General features: G+C 40.6%; 2 protein-coding genes across 2 annotated transcripts in view; one reads left to right on the forward strand and one right to left on the reverse strand.

Annotated features, from left to right (window-relative positions):
* Window positions 1-1,568: 1,568 nt before the first annotated feature.
* Window positions 1,569-13,004, reverse strand: SPA17 (sperm autoantigenic protein 17). Its single transcript, XM_049611344.1, has 5 exons — window positions 12,896-13,004; window positions 11,539-11,719; window positions 7,370-7,440; window positions 4,722-4,808; window positions 1,569-1,891 (listed from the first exon to the last, which is right to left on the reverse strand). Exons 2-5 carry the CDS (start codon window positions 11,690-11,692, stop codon window positions 1,748-1,750), a joined length of 456 nt encoding a protein of 151 aa, XP_049467301.1. The 5' UTR covers window positions 11,693-11,719; window positions 12,896-13,004; the 3' UTR covers window positions 1,569-1,747.
* A 104-nt stretch (window positions 13,005-13,108) lies between these two features.
* The window catches only part of SIAE (sialic acid acetylesterase), a 38,869-nt gene continuing 33,876 nt past the window's right edge, over window positions 13,109-18,101 (forward strand). Inside the window, exons 1-2 of the mRNA XM_049611322.1 lie at window positions 13,109-13,239; window positions 16,832-16,993. Of these exons, the coding sequence (XP_049467279.1) occupies window positions 13,173-13,239; window positions 16,832-16,993 (229 nt within the window). The 5' untranslated portion in view covers window positions 13,109-13,172. The remainder of the gene's footprint in view (window positions 13,240-16,831; window positions 16,994-18,101) is intronic.

Here is an 18,101-nt window from a genome sequence, read left to right on the forward strand (position 1 = left end):
TAGGAGGAAAATTCCTTTTTTCTCTTCTGGTCTTCTCTCTAGGACAGAGAAGCTAAGTGTTTGTATTAATTCTGGGTCCCCTTCATAATCGCCCAAGCAGGATGGCTTTGTTTGAAGAGCAAAAGGATTGGAGGCTGGTGCTTTGAATGGAATAGAATGAGTAGCTGGAATGCTGGAGTAGAGTTGATTATTATTTTTTTCTCCCTAAGCCTGGGAGGGGGGTTAAGGATGGGAGGAAGAGGTCCAGTGCATATTAGAGACTTGTGTTTAGCTAGCCTGCAGCTCCCTAGTGACAGTAAGACCTTGGAAGGGGGGATGGCTGTCCGGAGGTGAGTGGAGATTGGAGAATGGATGCCATAACCTTGAAATCGTTGGCCTAAGTCATCTGATCTGAGTGGAGAACTTCTGCTCTTGGGTGAACTTCTGTTGTAGAGCCTGATAAAGTCTCAGAGACAGGAGTCGGTGTGGGGCAACAGGGCACCTGAAATAAAACTGCTTTGCAGATAGAGAATGTCTGAGCTTAAGAAAAAGATCTAAGTGTTTGCAGGAGCACACTTGTTATGCACAACATGTGGCTGGCTTTAGAAGCTCCTCGAGACAGAGCCAGTCATGTTTTTGAGCTTTGGGGAACAATGGTTGTGTGACTAGGAACTGAGAGAGGTGTAATCCTAGAACCAAAGCTTGGGACATCCAATGTGTGCAGACTGGAATCTGAACCAGCCAGGACATTACCACAATGCTATATTATTGTGGTAGAAGATAACAGCATTAGTTAAACAAGACTCCATTTTTTTCTCTATTTTGTTTTAAGAAGAGTACTGCATCTTTTGGTCTAAGACATGAACCCCACAGTTTCTTAGGTATTCAAGGGTGAGGAGGTCTCGAAAAGGAGAGACTGAAATTTCCAAAAATAAGGTACTGGGTGGGGGGGCTTGAATGATTTGCTGGGGGAAAAAAAGGCATAAAGCCTCTGAGTTTATGATACACATATTACTATTTGTGCTTTGGGGAAAACTTGGGAAGTTTTAGTTGAGGAAGGGTATTTAAGATGTTATGATGGCTTTTGTTTTTCTTAAATATGTATTAGCCTTATTTTGTGTGGTTCTGGAGAGCAAAAAAATAAAAAACTGTCAGCTGCACGGGTGGAGGGACAGATAGTCACTACTATATCATAGCACATGTATTGGGTTCAATACATTTTTCACTAAATGACTGCATGCATGCGTGACAAATGAAAACATATGGGTGAAACTTACAGGGAGGCAGATTTTTGACTCAGCTTATCTTTTTCATAATCTGAGTTATTAAAAAAAACTAAATGGACTATTCTCGAAAGGCAGTGAAATTCTCTATCACCAGGAGTGAAGCAGGAGCCAAAGGACTGTTTTGCAGCGATGTGATACGGGATTTATTCGTTAGATGATGGTGAGACCACGTAACCTCTGAGGTCTCTGAAAACTCAGATACACCAGTTCTGTAACTTTAAATCCAAGGCTCTTCATCTTTACACATAGACTTGGGAGAAGTATAAATAAGACTCATGATCTCAGGGAAATCTTGAAGAGGCATGTGTTCAATGGCATGTTTATTAAACAAATGCTCATGACAGATTTTCACAACAGCAACAAATGTTATTTCACTACATCACATCTCCCTTGCTAAGAAAAAAAACAATCATAGCAAGGTTGATGGATTTGGATTATTTGTTCACATTTTTCTGGGGAGCGGGGGAGTAAAACCGGTCTCCTCACTCCTTTTCCTCTGTTTCCTTTTCTTGAGCATTACCTGGTTTCATTTTCTTCACCTCCTCTCTGACTAAATGTCCCCGGAAGGCTGCTTGGATTTTGACAGCAGCATTCTCCTGTTTTTCTTTTTCTTCTTCAGAAGATTCCTTCATGGAATGGATAAAAAGTAAGAGACTTCTTAAATATCCAATATTTTGATGCCATAAAAATAGTGCATACATTGAATCCATTGACGGTCGTAACAACTGAGATCTGTTGCTTCCTAACAGAATTTTACATACTTGTCACACCGTATATGTACCAAATGGTGAGTGCCAAAATGGCAGACATTTTGTTTTGTCATTCTTTAATATGTCTCTGCAGTAAATGATCATTGCCAACTCCCCCAGGCCCCACCAAATAGTTCCTATTTAACAGTTCCCAATAACATTTTTTTTTAAATAAGTAAGACTCCTTAAAGCTTGGTAAAAATGTCAAGAAGAATAGTAAGTGTCCTGTTTCTAAATAATCATGATTACATGAAATTAATTTCTTAATTTCTCAATGGTTAGCTAATCAAAATCATACATTTAAAGCAATAATGTCAGTTTTAAGGTGGTGGGCTGAACTTCTGTATATAGCTCCTTTTTGTTAAGTTGAGGTATAATTTACCTAAATTGTAGACAGTGGAACACAGAGATCTTAAGGGTCTAGTTCAATAGCTACATAGTTTTTAATATATAATTTTAAATTATAACAGTGATACATATACATTTAAAAACTTAAATGTCACTGGTAGTGAAAGATTTCTCCCCCTTTCCAAATCATACTCCTAAGATGTATCCATTATTATGGGTTGAGTATATATATCCCTCAAAATGCTTTCTGTATACAAAGTATTCATATGGGTATATACATGCCTTTTTATTTAAAAAATGAGATCATGCTAATTACAATGTTCACAACTACTTTTTTGTAACTATCTATCTTGGTTCTCTTTTCAATGTATATAACTCTGCCCATTCTTTTTTTTTTTTTTTTTTTTAATAACACCATTGTATTACATTGTACTAATGGAACTTGATTTATTTACTCAGTCTCCTGTTGATGGACCCTTGGGGTGTTTATACCCCTCACTCCATTAAAAAAGCAATGAGGCACAGGGGCGCCAGGGTGGCTCAGTTGGTTAAGCATCTGACTCTGGATTTCTATGTGCTAACAGCACTGAGCCTGCTTGGGAATCTCTCTCTCTCTCTCTCTCTCTCTCTCTCTGCTCCTCTCACCCCCTCAAAATAAATAAATAAAAATTATAAAAATACAATGAGGCAATTCTAGCTCTTAAACTTTTTTTAAAAAATTAAAAAATATTTTTTAAAGTTTTTTTTTTAAAGTTTATTTGAGACAGAGGGAGAGACAGAGTGCGAGTGAGGGAGGGGTAGAGAGACAGGGAGACACAGAATCAAAGCAGCTCCAGGCTCTGAGCTGTCAGCACAGAGCCCAACACGGGGCTCAAACCCATAAGCCGGGAGATCATGACCTGAGCTGAAGTTGGACGCTCAACCGACTGAGCCACCCAAGCACCCCTAGCTCTTAAACTTTTAAATGCAAACAGAATGGTATTAAAACCTCTGAGATATACCCCAATATGGGCAAATAATTATAGCGGAGTTGGAAATCAATGAGATCTCAACTCAAACTTTTGAAATTCTGCGTAAGGGCAACTACTAAAGATGTAAGGAAATGAAACTCCCTTTCGTCTTCCCTGACCTCCCATTGCACCTTATGGCAATGTTAAGCTGATTGGGTTGTACTGATATAATTCTGGAGTAATTTATAAAGGTTATGGGGAAAAGTTCGGCCCCCCCACTGGGTAGGAGGTGAGGTTTTCCTTGAAGGGGAGGCCTACTTTGGGTGTCAAGACCAAGTTTGGCCTAACTGGGACATCAAGATATGAAAAGGAACTCAGAAGTTTGGTCTTCAATGCTGTAGAGAGTGAATTCTTTCTCACTAGGGTTGGTCCTCTTGAGTCTGGACTATGAAGAATATAGACAGTGATATGCTGGCAAATGTTTATATACGGACTCTCCAGAAAAAAAAAAAAAAAGGCTGATTTGCAGTATTGGCCACAATCTTAATACTCCTACTGTGGCTGATTTCAAGCTACTAAATAGACATTACTGAACATGGGTTTGTACACATGTGCACAGTTGTCTCTTGAGAGCTGGCCCTAGCACACTAGTGAGAATAGGTATCTTTGAAGGTGGACCCTGCTCAGGTCTTTGTTGCTTAGATGTGGGCTGTCAGGCAGGAAGCCATTTAGGCAGTAGTGCATGGAAGGTGAATAAGACACACTGTGTGAGGCCATTTTATTTGGTGGCACGTAATTCTCTGTGAGTTTCCTTTTGTTATCTCTGAACCTTTGCCACTGTGTGGTAATGAGAGCATCAATTAGTGAAAGACTCCCAAAGGGGAAAATGAATCTGAAGCATCAAGACTGGGGCAGTGAGTCCTGTCTGTTCTTGGGGAGATTTCCCCACCCGATGACAATCACGGAAAATAAGGTTTTATTTTTAAAGGGAAGAATGAGTTTTCCATTATAATAGGCACAGCTAAACATGATCCACTAGCTAGTTTATCACTGATGCTACTTATCTAGAAAGTAAAATCATAATTTTAGCAATATGGATAACAGACTAGATTCATATTGGAAATACGATTTTAAAGTTTATTTATTTATTTTGAGAGAGAGAGCGAGCGAGCACACAAGCATGCAGGGGAAGGGCAGAAAGAGACAGAGATTGAGAATCTCAGCCACTCCCAGTGCCTCTGTGGGGCTCGAACTCTCAAACCGAACTAAACCATGAGAACATGACCTGAGCCAAAATCAAAAGTCGGATGCTCAACCGACTGAGCTACCCAGGCGCCCCTGGAGTACAATTTTAAGTTGAGTGATATCTTTCTTTGTAGGAATCTAATAGTGTACAGAAAACAACTTACTAAGGCTGTGACTGGTGTCTCATCTTCTTTCATGGATGTGTGAGACTTTTCTTTTTCCGACTCACAACTCTCAGTTGATTCGTGCTCCTGGAAGAGGGGTGAGAGGATCAGAGGCAATATTCTAAAACAGTAAAGTCTTGGGTCAAACTGCTTAAAGGTAATTAAATATTGCTTTATGTTATTGAGAAGAAGTGGGGATTAAATACATACTGTTTTTTTTTTTTTCAAGTAGGTTGGAAAAAAATAAATACATGAAAACTCTCAAGGGAATATGTATAAACAAATATGACCAAGGAACTCGTAGAAAATGTTTGATTTTTTGCTTTTGGAATGTAACATGGTTGGTTTTATATTAAAAACAAGCCATTGTCTTATACTAAAAGTTGATAATATGCTGTAATTAATCTTTTTTTTAATGTTTATTTTTGGGAGAGAGAGAGAGAGAGAAAGAAAGAGAGAGAGAGAGACTGAGGGAGGGGCAGAGAGAGAAAGAGAGAGAGAATCTCAAGCAGTTTCTGCACCATCAGAGCAGAGCTAAACGAAGGGCTAGAGCTCATGAACTATGGGATCATGACCTAAGCTGAAGCCAAGAGTTGGATGCTTAACCCAAACTGAGCCACCCAGGAGCCCTCATGCTGTAATGATCTTGAACAAAATATAAAAAAGAAGTGCTGATAGTTTTTAAAATAAGAACAAAACATATGCCATTGTGTCTCATGTGTGAAGTCAGGTTGACTTTTTTTTTTTTTAAACTTTATTTCTTTTTGAGAGAGAGACAGAGAGAGCGAGAGGGAGAGGGGAAGAGAGGAGAGAGAGGGAGACAGAGAGAATCCTAAGCAGGCTCTGCACTGTCAGCACAGAGCCCGATGTGGGGCTCGAACTCACAGGCCGTGGGATCATAACCTGAGCCAAAATCAAGAGTCGGAAGCTGAACTGACTGAGCCACTCAGGCACCCCTCAAGTTGACTTTTTAATGAAGTTTGTAGATTAAAAATGATGTCAAATAATTAAGTTCTACTGTGGGGAACCATTTAAACAAAAAGGGAGGGGGAGGGGAATCAGTTCTGCCTATTTTGACATGGTTATTGAAAATTTCCACCAAAATAGAGGCATTGCTAATTCACAACCTATGGGAAGAGTTTCTTTCATCTGTAAAACAGAAATCTGAAGACATATAAGCTAATCAAGTAAAGTCTTCAGAATTCAAAAGATATGAAAAAAAAAACACCCTGAAATTGCTATGTGACACAAAGATTTAAAACTTTTCGACATTATTCCTTTGATTGCAGTAAAACATGAATACAGAGAATCTAGTTAAACGGAAACAAACTCAACACCCCCACATCTGGCAGGCACAAATGGATGGAACTTCACGTTTGAACTTATGGAATAAGTGACAGGTATTTCCCCAGGAAATTCCCCAAATCTATTGGGAACACCATCAAAACTTGAACTTGCCTAATTCCTTTTAATTCTTCTTTTTTAAGTTTATTTTGAGAGAGAGAAAGAGGGAGGGCATGTGTGTGTGTGTGGGGGGGGTACAGAGACAGAATGAGAGAGAGAGAGAGAGAGAGAAACAGAGAGAGAGAGAGAGAGAGAGAGAGAGAGAGAGAGAGAGAATTCCAAGCAGGCTCCCTGCTGTCAATGCAGAGCCTGATGTGGGGCTGGATCTCACAAACAGTGAGATTATGGCCTGACCTGAGCTGGAATCGAGTTGGACGCTTAACTGACTGAGCCACCTAGGGGCCCTGTATTCTTCTTAATTCTAATATCTGATGGTGCTTTGTGGCTAATGTATTATCTCAGTTGTCTAGCAGAGTGCTTCTCAGACTTCAAGGTACCTACAAATCACTTTGGGAGCTTGTTAAAATTCAGCTTCTGATTTGTAGATCTGGAGTAGGGCCTGAAACAGAAGTTCCACAAAGTTCCCAGCTCATGCCAGTGATGTTGGATCACACACAGCCCTTCTCAACCAGTGCTCCTCTTCTGGACCACAGAACACAGTGTTTCTGTTCAACTATTCTCTCAATTCTCCCACAGATAGTAAATAAGTAGAATCATTCTAGACACAAAGGAGAGAATGATTCCCTACATGCAATGAGTGCCTTTGGCTTAGGGCTTAATTATTTTGAGGAACCTTGGTTGAGACAAGCTGGTTGTAGGAATGCTGCTAAAGAGAAGACAGGTTCAGTGTCTGAATAGATTAGCTTTATAGAAAAAACACCATTACAAACATTAATTCTAATCAGCAATTTGTAAGATGTCAATGATGATGAAACAACTGGATAAATGGTGCTTTATTTTATGAAATGTCATTCATTAATTCAACATATATTTACTGAGGATCTGCTATTGCTAAGCACTGTGATACTCAATGAAATTTGAAGAATAAATGAGGGTAATCATTCTGTAACTTTCAAGTACATTCTTCCTCTTGATCGTCTTTCGATTTCAGCTAAGTATCCAACCACGATTTAGATACTTGGGAAAAAAATTTCTCCTCAGAAAGAACAACACACTTAAAAAGGTTTAGGCAGATATTTGTGATGCCTCTCATGATGTTCATGATTCTGGGGAGATCCCGATGATCTCTGCTTTGGAGAGAGGGAGAATAAATAACCCAGTCCACGAGTTTCATAGGACCGTACCTTGAATGCATGGTTGTTATAGAAGCGGTCATCTACCTTAGTCCCCCATTCTGCTGGATCAAAGTTGGTTTCTAAATTAAAAAATATATATACAATAATTTCAGACTTATTTTGAGTTCATTAAAGTAAATCCAGAATAGTAACACAAAACAAGTTTTCTTTTTCAAATCACAGGTTCTTTACTGCCAGCTGAAAATCTTATTATTTTTTAATTTTTATTTATTTTTTAATTTACTTTTAAAAAATTTTATTAAAAATTTTTTAATGTTTATTTATTTTTGAGAGAGAGAGCGCGCAAGCAGGGGAGGGGCAGAGAGAGAGGGAAACACAGAATCTGAAACAGGCTCCAGGCTCCAAGTTGTCAACACAGAGCCTGATGCAGGGCTTGAACTCATGAACCGGGAGATCATGACCTGTGCCGCAGCTGGAGGCTTAACAGACTGAGCCACCCAGGTGCCCCTTTTTTAAATTAAAAACAATTTTTTTAATGTTTATTTTTGAGAGAGACAGAGAGTGAGTGGGGGAGGGATGGAGAGAGAGGGAGACACAGAATCTGAAAAGGCTCAAGGCTCTGAGCTGTCAGCACAGAGCCTCATGTGGGGGCTCAAAACCACCAACCGGGAGATCATAACCTGTGCCGAAGTCAGATGCTTAACGGATTGAGCCACCCAGGTGCCCCTGGAGAGGTTTTTTAAAAAGTGAGGCATATTATATATAGTCAGTAGATACAAACAGGAAGAAGTATTTATATTTAAGCAGAATTTTTCTTTAACTTTTCATTATGAACAATTTCAAACTTAGAAAGTAGAATAACATAACAAGTTCCCATTTGCACATTATTCAGATTCAACAATCATAAACTCATGATTTATCTTATCTGTAACTTCACTCAACTTCCCATCCTTTCTTCTGATTATTTTCAAGCCAATTCCAGGATTCCTATTGTTATCTACAAATATTTATTTCAGTATGAATCTCTAAGATATAAAGAAACCACAATATCACTATCACATCTAAAACACTAATTCCTTAGTACCAGCTATCCAAATTTTCTCCATTGTCTAATATATTTTTATTTATTTTTTACTGTTGATTTGTTCAAATCAGAACCCAAACAATGGATACATACAGACTTTTGTTGTGTCTTTTGAATATCTTTTGATTGAAAGATTTTTTCACCTATCTCCCAGCCCATATTTTTTCCTTGTAATTTTTTTATTGAGGAAATTGGGTCATTTTTCCTTTGGAGTTTCCCACAGTTTAGATATTTCTGATTCCATTCCTATGACTTTTAATAAGTTCCTTTGCTTTCGAATTTTCTGTAGCTGATTCAGGTTTTATTTATTTATTTATTTATTTATTTATGTTATTTAGCAAGAATACTTTATAGATAGTGCAGTGTAATTCTGTCAGGATATACATAATATGTAGTTGTTTCTCTTTTTAAGGGGATTGTTTCTTTTCTCTGAGGGCCCATTGATGATGATTGCTTAGATAATTTCTTTAGGGATTGCAAAATGGCAATGCTCTTATTAGATCATTACTTCTTGTTTTCTGGAGCAATCAGTAAAGAAAAACTTTCCTGTATCAACTATTTGGTTACCCTGATGTAAGGTTCATCCAGAAAAGGCAGGTTGAAGGTTTGATTCCCTTTATCGGCCAGTTTTCAGAATAATCAGTTGGTTTCTTAGGATCCTCTCAAAAAGGTTTTGTTTGTTTTTATCATTATGAACTAATGAATATTTAAGAAATTGGATAAACTTCGATCCATTGCATTTTTTATTCTTCCTGATGCTTTAATTGTCCAAAATTGGCCAGTTGGAGCTTATTTGTGTGCTCAGATGCTCCTGAGTCCATTGGAAACAACTCTAGAGTAGATGATCTCTTGAGGTTCCCTTCCACCCAGTGTGTCCATGAAAGACACAGTGAAGAAGGTCTGGGTAATAAACTGGTAATCTTCAATAATGTCACATAATGTGATTTTAAGAGAACCTGCCACAAAGGCACACGTTTTCAATAGCAAGAACTGTGACTTGAAGACACCTGCTTCATAAAGCCTTTCTATGGGATAGGGATGGTCTTGAGTGAGTTTTATCATAACCAAATGCCCACCTTTTTCTTAGGGATTTGTGATATCACTTATATCAAATGCTAACATGTTTCCTGTCAGAAAAATAAAAATTAAGACCAATAATTAGCTATGAAGAATGCTGGCAAGGGAATTCTTGCCTTGTGTGAGAGACTGGGCTAGAGGAATTTTTCTTCCCTTTTGGAGAGACTAAATTCTGACACTTGTATCAGTTGGATAACTCACCTTCGGTTTACATGAGTGAAAATGGTTGTCATGCTTCAAATGTTTTCAAATAGTTTTATACAGTTTTTATCAGTTAGAGAGCTAGTATTCTGAGACCATCAGTCTGAATCACCAATTGCTTTAATTACCATAATCCAGTAGCAATGACTCAAATGTTTTTGGAACGGGACATTTCTGAGATCTAAAATTAAATAAATGACTAAAGACATTTTACTCATGAATTTGTAAAATTAATGCTATAATAACAAAATTAAATGAACGTTCATTGGTATTCACCTCTTACCCTAAAAGATTTCGCTTGATAGCTTTTTAGTGGCACTTAAGTTTCAAGTTGTGCAACAGATAGTCATACTGACTGGATATGGAAAAGACCAGCAACATTCAGGAAATTGGCAGAGATTCTGAGCTCTGCCTGGATTGAGATAAAACAAGATGGTGGAGCTGTGCCGTGTGTATGGGAGTGGTTTTAACTCAAGCCTTGTGGTAGGTTTCCTTCTTCTGGAAGATGATTTGAAATGGAATGCTTACTTACCTGTAGTTATTTCTAGTCACCTTTACCACTCTCTTGGAATACTGTAGTCAAAAGTAATGATGGTAACGACTTACACAAAATGGTTGTTCTAATCAAGAATAGGGTTTTTTAATAGAAATGTATAGCTGTAACAATGTATAGTTGTAACTAATCCTACTGGATTAGTCATAAACCAAGTTGTAACTTGATAGTTATGAGCCTTCAAGGCCGGGACTTTGGAAATTTTGTTTCTGGAAGTAAAGAAGCTGCTTTGGCTCTCAACCTGTCATATTAGCATGAATTTTAGTCTCTGGGCAGGAGAGGACCTTGGGAGAATAGAGAAAGAATATAAATTACCTTCCCAAGCTGGAATTTCACATTTATTTATTTATTTATTTATTTAAATTAAAAATTTTTTTTTAAATGTCTGAGACAGAGAGAGACATAGCACAAGCAGGGGAGGAGCAGAGAGAGAGGGAAACACAGAATCTAAAGCAGGCTTCAGGCTTTGAGCTGTCAGCACAGAGCCCGAGGTGGGGCTTGAACTCATGGAGTGTGAGATCATGACCTGAACTGGAGCTGGATGCTCAACCAACTGAGCCACTCAGGTGCCCTGGAATTTTGCTTTTTATTTTTATTTTATTTTTAATTTTTTTTTAAAGTTTATTTATTTTTGAGTCAGAGAGAGATAGAGCATGAACGGGGGAGGGTCAGAGAGAGAGGGAGACACAGAATCTGAAACAGGCTCCAGGCTCTGAGCTGTCAGCACAGAGCCCGATGCGGGGCTCGAACCCATGAACTGTGAGATCGTGACCTGAGCTGAAGTCGGACGCTTAGCCGACTGAGCCACCCAGGCGCCCCTGGAATTTTACTTTTTAAAAGCTGTTTTTCTCCGTGCCTTCATTCACTATTTAAGGAGCACAGAATTATATTTTGCAACACTCACGATTCTTTCAAGTAAGAAGGGTCAAAATGTATAGAAAGTCACAAACTCTCCTCCCAGGAAGAACAGTCAACTGCCTGGGATGCATAGGAACAGCCTGTTGGAAAAAGCAGAGCTAGACTGGATGATCTCTTGAGTTTCCCTTCCACCCAGTGTGTCCATGAAAAACACAGTGAAGAAGGTCTGGGAAAAATACTGGTAATCTTCAATAATGTGACATAATGTGATTTTAAGAGAACCTGCCACAAAGGCACATGTTTTCAATAGCAAGAACTGTTACTTGAAGACCCCTGCTTCATAAAGCCTTTCTATGGTATAGGGATGGTCTTAAGCAAGTTTCATGATAACCAAATGCTTAGTCTCTTACTTAAAGAAAAATATGTCTATTTTAAAAAGCTTACTCTCTCGTTTCTCTAGAAGATTTTCAAAATATGCTGCTGCAAAAGCTGGTATGTTTTCTGGTTGCTCCCTCAGAATCTCGCGTGTCAGCCCTTCAAGAAGATTCCCAAATCCTTGTGGAATTCGGTAGTGGGTGTTGGAGAATGGAATCGACATCTCCTTGGAAGGAAATGCCTATCGTACCTAGAGATTCATTAAAGGGCAGTCTTTAAAATTGTCTGATTTTACTTATATAATCACAACTATGTCAAATTATTTCTGAGACCCAAATTTTCTGGACTTGAATTCTTCCCCCCCCCCACCCCGTCCACACAACCCCAATCCATCATTTCTTCCAAAGAATTTTGAACTTTCCGTTATTAATTAGAATATTATAAATACAGACCCATTTAACAGGCCAAATCATTTTTTTACATTAAAAAAAATCACACATTTTTCACTATAGCACTAAATACTTTTTCTCTCTGACCCCTTTTTTTGTCTTTAAAAGGTGAGGGTAATTTCTGCTATCCCACAGGAATTCAGAGAAAATGATTGTTAACAATTTATCATAAATCGCCGAGAAGACGCTGTTTGGGATTTAAAATTAAAAAAAAAATGAAGAACTAATGTTGGTTCTAGAAATTACTCTAATGTGTTGCACGAAGAAGTTTAATACTTAGTCTTGTCCTAGTTTCCACTTCTGAAGCATGACCTACAAGGCCTCGAAGCACCTATATACTCTGAAGGGGGGAAGCAGGGGCAGTGGGGAGGGAGGGTGGGTGGTGGCCGCAAGGTCAAGACTTTGCAGTCCTAGCGTCCAAAATTTTGGGATTCTTCCATTTTCTGGTTTTGTCTTGACCAGGTCTTATCTTCCTGTCTTGGAATACAAGGAATACAAGGACTAGATTAAGGATAGCAGCCAAGCGGCGGGTTGGGCTGCTGAGTAAGCAAACGACACTCAGGGACCTGGCTTTTTGGTGAAGGTGTCAATGTCACAAAAGCCCGCAAGCCGTGGTAGGGGTCTAGGTGAGGGACTCGACGGTTGAATGAGGCCCCATCTGTGCAGGATGTTTTTCTTTTCTTTTTTTTTTTTACGGAACAGGAGATGAGGTGTCGAATCGTTGTGGGGTTGTGAAAAGTACTGGTGAGACCCTGAACCAAACTGGGGACTGGAGGGCGGTCGGAGGGGGAACGGTGGTCTAGTCGGGGGCGAGACGTCGAGGAGCTGGGATTTCAGACTCTCGCAGAATGGGCTGCCTCGGCGCCCAATCTCTCCCAGCGATCCCGGAATTTGTCGGGGATCCTGAGAAAATACGAGAGGAAAAGGGAAAAGGCGAGGTCTTAGTTTTGGAGAGGAAGTGGGGTAAACCGCCTCACCTCTTGGTTCTCTCAGAGCTGGTGCCGTTGGTTCCAGTTGTTATTTCTCGTTGCTGGGTAACCGTTTTTTTTTTTTTTTTTTGTAACTCCAACTACGGCGGCCGGGAAGGAGAGAGGCACGGCTTCGCCCGGCTGCCGGTGCGGGTTCCGCGACAGAACGGCCCTGGATGGGTGGAGTCTCAGGCATCCCCGCCCCCCGCAGGTCCCGCCCACGGCCCCGCCCCGGCGTGGAGTCCGCGTCTCGAGTCCCGCGCAGGGCTGGCGGATCCTCCCAAACATGGTAGCGCCGGGATTTATATTTGTGCTGGTGCTGCCTTTAATCCTGCCGGCCGACACAAGTGCAGGTGAGGCGGCCCGGCTTGGCCCAACCTGTGCCGGTCAGCCTGCGCGGGCTCGGGGATCCCTCGTCCTCTGCAGGACCCGCGAACCGCGAACCTGGAGCCGGTCCTCCGACCCGACCCAGGCCTAGGCCGCAGGTGTCTGCTGGGCGGGAGTTCCGGCTGGTCAGCTTCTTCCCCGTCCTTTCAGCGTCGTCACGTTGCAGCGTGTGGGGCAGAGGGAGGGTTGGGTGTATCTGATTGGGGAGGCCCAAATGTGCTAGACCGAGGCCCTCGGGGTCTTTGAATAACTTCAAGGGAACTCGAAGGGAAGGGGGCGAAGCTAGTTCGATCGTATTTGGAAACAGGTAACTGAGTCATCCAAAACATTTCACTTCTGCCCCCACAGTAGTACCCTTGGGGAGGGTTTGCTGCAGGCTTGGTTCCTTGGGGGAATTAAATTTTACTAGTTTAAGTGGTGATTAGGACTAAGAAATACAACCCCCTCACTAGCTAAGAATATTTAAGGCTTAGCTTTGATTGCTGGCGCAGCTTACAGGGATAATATGCGTGACACTGGGGAGGAGGGTGACTCACTTTGACTACTGTCCAGGTCAGATCCTGTCATTTGAATACCCCAGGCTGGACCCTGAGTCACAACCGTGGAGAACCAGAAGACGGAATCTGCGTGCTAACGCAAAGTAAAGTGATAATGCTGGCCTTGTTTTTTTCTTTAAACCATTCGAATTGTGGACCCCAAAGTTCCCTGCTAAGAAATGAAAGTTGAGGCGAGAATAGGGACAGGGTGCAGAAAAATGGCTCGTGCTCTACCTGAGCACCCAGAAGTACCCAGACAGACCAACTGCCACCCCTAAGTAGTTTTTCAGGCTTTAACAAAGTGTAAACCAGCAGCACTCTCTGCATATCATTTTTTGCCTCTCACCCTCACTCAGTGACCTTTGAGTCCAGCATATGATAGGCGAGTAGGGCCATTATTTTATTAACTTTTCTGTTAAAGGCTGTTATCTTTAATGCCGGTGCAATATTCTGTCTTCACCTTGGGTCATATGCCCATGGTTACTATCTAATATTTGAAATGTACAAAAGTATATGAGCAATGAAACAATAAAATGGAACACCCAAAGGTGCTGCACCCAACTTAAGAACTAGAATATTGCCAGTTTTATTGAGACTCCCAGGCTGTTCCTCCCAGGGCATCCAGGAGTTCCTCGCCAGAGGTAACCTACCCACTGGATTAATTTCATCACTCACTAACAGAACACTAATTCTTGTTTTCTACTCCAACATCCAAATGAAGGAAAAATTGAAGACCTAAGAAAAAAAGATTCAAATGCTAAGTGTCTTGTGCTTGACAAAAAGAATGACCAGTCCCGCCTCCTTTCTCGTTCTCCTATTTTGTCCATTGCTCAATTCCCTGGTAATGTTCCACTGTCTACTCTTATCAGCTTGGAATGTGAGCTTTATAAGGGCAGGGAATATGACTTTTTTTTTAAAAATTTACCAGCAATATCTGCAGCAGACTGGAAATTGCAATAATAACTCTGGAATCAGGTGACTTGGTTTCTAGTCCTTTTGTAAACTACCTGTGCGATTTAAGGTCAGTCAAAGGAGTTTAATATGTGCAGTGTGGATAGCACTGTGCCTGCCACAAATAAGCTCCCCGGTAGAATGTAAGCTTCCTGCTGCTGGTGAGGCTTTTTGTCTGTGTTTTGCTTTCCCTTTATTGTTTTCTTCTTTCTTTTTCTTACTGTTCTATCCTCAATGCTTAAAATGGTGCCTGGCACACAGTAGGCATTAATAAAAAATTTGTTGAATTCATTAATATGCAAGCTATTAGGTAAAATTACCTAATCTACCTGGGTATCGGTCTGTTGATCCATAAATAACCTGATTGTGCCTTGGGGTGTGAAAGATCCTTTCTATCCTTAAAATTCTTTAACTCAGAATAGAGCCAGGCACAATGAGGACCAGTAAGTGCATGTTGGCGAAAACAGACTGACTTGGAAAGATGTGTCCCCGGCACAATGAGACAATGGCTGCACTCTTAGAGAGCCCTTCCTTTGTATAGACTCATGTGCAAGCGACAGCCAGTTTTCTACACTCCGTTCCCCTACCCTCACCCTCTTTCTGCTTAGCTCTTAGCCCTTTGGTTTTGAGTTCTTGTTCCATATGAAGCACCTACCCAAGACTAGGCCCTCCCACACGTGTGCCTCTCCCTTTCCCTCCAGCAGGCTGCCAACGTGCTTATGCAATTCTGGGATGTTAGAGTCTCTTCTTAGAGCATTTTGCTTGTGGTAGCTGTGCATCTCCAGCCCATTATCCAGCCTTCTGGATGATTGTTGGTTGTCATTTAGGTTTTATGATGGAACTAACTCATGAGGGAGCGCTGAGGATGTTTAGCGACTGGACTGTTATTTGAAGCAAATAGGCCACCGAGTCTGTATGGGAGACCCTGTTAGCTTTGCTGCCCTTTTAAGTATAGCCTCAGGGGCCATCATCATTTGTAGCTTTCAGGGAAGAAACCTTGTTAGTTCTCATTCTCTTTCCTGCCTATCATTTTTGTTTAAAATGCTTAAAAAAAATCTTAACTTTGTTAATTATTTTCTTCTAGGGATTTTAGTCTGTTTTGTTCAGACAAATTGGGACATAACTTAAGAAGATTTTTCCCCCCTTGTTAAGTTTTGATGAGGAACTCACTGAGATAATTTGGATAGATGCTTGTTATTAATAAAATACTTCAATATAGGCTGCATGTTAAAAATAGGAATGATCTCGTTAAAGTAAGTTCTTATTCAGTCTTGTTAGTGACTCTAGAATAGAATCTACAGTTTCAAGTGCTCTTCCTCTTGTTCTTTTTATATAACTTAGCTTGTGAAATGGGTAAAATTGAGACGAAAGACCTTTGTTCTGACATTTTGACCCTCTATTTCTCGCCGACCTTATTTTATCATCTTAATTTATTTGAATTTACCTTAGAAGGAAGCAGATGTCACAGATATTCATAAATGCTTATTTAAACTTTTTAGTGGGTTGTCAAAAAAAACACAATAAGGGGAATTATTTGTAGGAGTCGACACTGGTGGGAAGGAAAGGGGGAGATAAAGAATGGGGGAGAGATTAGGGGAGGCTGTGTTGGAGAGAAGCAGGTTTCTTTATTCCCAGCAACAAGGAGTGGGCATGGTAATGGAAAGTAGGGGAAGAAAGTGGTTTATTTTTCTCATAAATACCATCTGTGGGGTGCATAAAAGGAGCATTTTAACAATTTGGAGGGAGAGCGCAGAGCGTCAGGGCCAAGCTTGAGAGCAAAGGAGGATCAAGAGCTCTGAAGCGGAGGAGGCTTGTGGCACATTGGTTGCCGTAGGCTCTTTGAGTTTTCCTTATTGGTCATCTTGTACTATGATGCATATTATTGACAACTGCTCTTGTTATGTTGCTTACCTAATTAGGACGAATAAGATGTAGTTTTAGAAGATTAAAGGGTCTGGGTATATTCAAATTGTCCTGTATAAAAGCTTTATGGTTTCTTGCTGTTTAACCAGATTCAATTGGTGATGAATCCCCCAGTGATGCTTTTCTAAGTGTTGGTTAACATTTTTAGATGTCCGTTTTCGCTTTGCTTCATACATCAATAATTACATGGTGCTGCAGAAGGAGCCCGCAGGGGCAGTGATCTGGGGCTATGGCATATTCGGAGCCACAGTGACAGTGACTTTGTGCCAAGATAAAGAAACCATCATGGAGAAGGTGACGAGTGTGAAAGGTAAGGCTGCTCATCCTCTGTTCAGCTTTTGTCCTCTTCTGCCACCTGCTGGATAATCTGAAAAACGAACACTGGTGCTGGAACTCAGGTTGTCGCACCCATCCATTTAAGTTTGAGTATTTATCATGTGTTAGGCACTGAGGACACAAAGAAAATTAAGGCAGAGTCAAAGTTCCTGCCCTCCAGGATCTCATGGCATAATGGGAATAGACACCAAGTCATAAAGTGCAGTGTGATAAATGCTATGATGAAGGTGTATATAGGCTGTTGTGGGATACAGAAGAGAAGCGTCTAACTCAGATTGGATGGTAAGAAACAGTTTCCCCTGAAGGTGACATTTGAACTGAATTATACATAAAGGAGAGGCAGTATGGAGGAGTGCTTAAGAACCCAGGCTGTGGACTCACTGAGCTCAGGTTCTGATGCTATAACCTCAGGCATGTTATGTAACATCTCTGTGTCATAATTTCCTTATTTGTAAAGTGGAGATAATAATGATATTTAGGGTAATTGTAAGGATTAAGTGAATTAGCACATGTAAACATGTGTGTTAGCTGCCATTATTATTATTATTATAATATTTAGAGAGTCACTCAAATATTTATTGAGTGCCTATGTGCCATATATTGTGCTAGGTACTGGTAATACAGTGATTAGCAAGATAGATGTGGTCTGTCTCCTAATGAAGCTGACAGATGAGGGAGGAGGCAGAAAAAGAATAAGCAGTTACAGGTAAGTTAGGTGCCTCAGTATGGAAGCACAGTGTGCTATGGGAGTGCTTAGGACTTAGTCTAAGATTTATCTTGAAAAGTGAGTAGGGCAAACCAGGTAGGGCAATAGCCTGGAGCCATGGAGGCATGAGGGAGCATGGGTCATTGGAGAAATGGCAAGCAGGTTGGTTTGTCTAAGCACTGGAGTCTGCAACTGGTGGCAGATGACAGGAGAGAAGGTTGGAAATGTAGGAAGGCTGTTTGTCACTGCTAAGGACTGTATACTCTGTTGTGGACTATACAAATCGATGGATTTTAAGTGGCCAAATAATCAGATTTGTATTTTAAGAAGATAACTCTGGCAGCACCATGGAGAGGAGAGTGGAGATCAGTAAGAA

Source organism: Panthera uncia, chromosome D1, assembly GCF_023721935.1.
Source record: "Panthera uncia isolate 11264 chromosome D1, Puncia_PCG_1.0, whole genome shotgun sequence".
Lineage (NCBI taxonomy): Eukaryota > Metazoa > Chordata > Mammalia > Carnivora > Felidae > Panthera > Panthera uncia.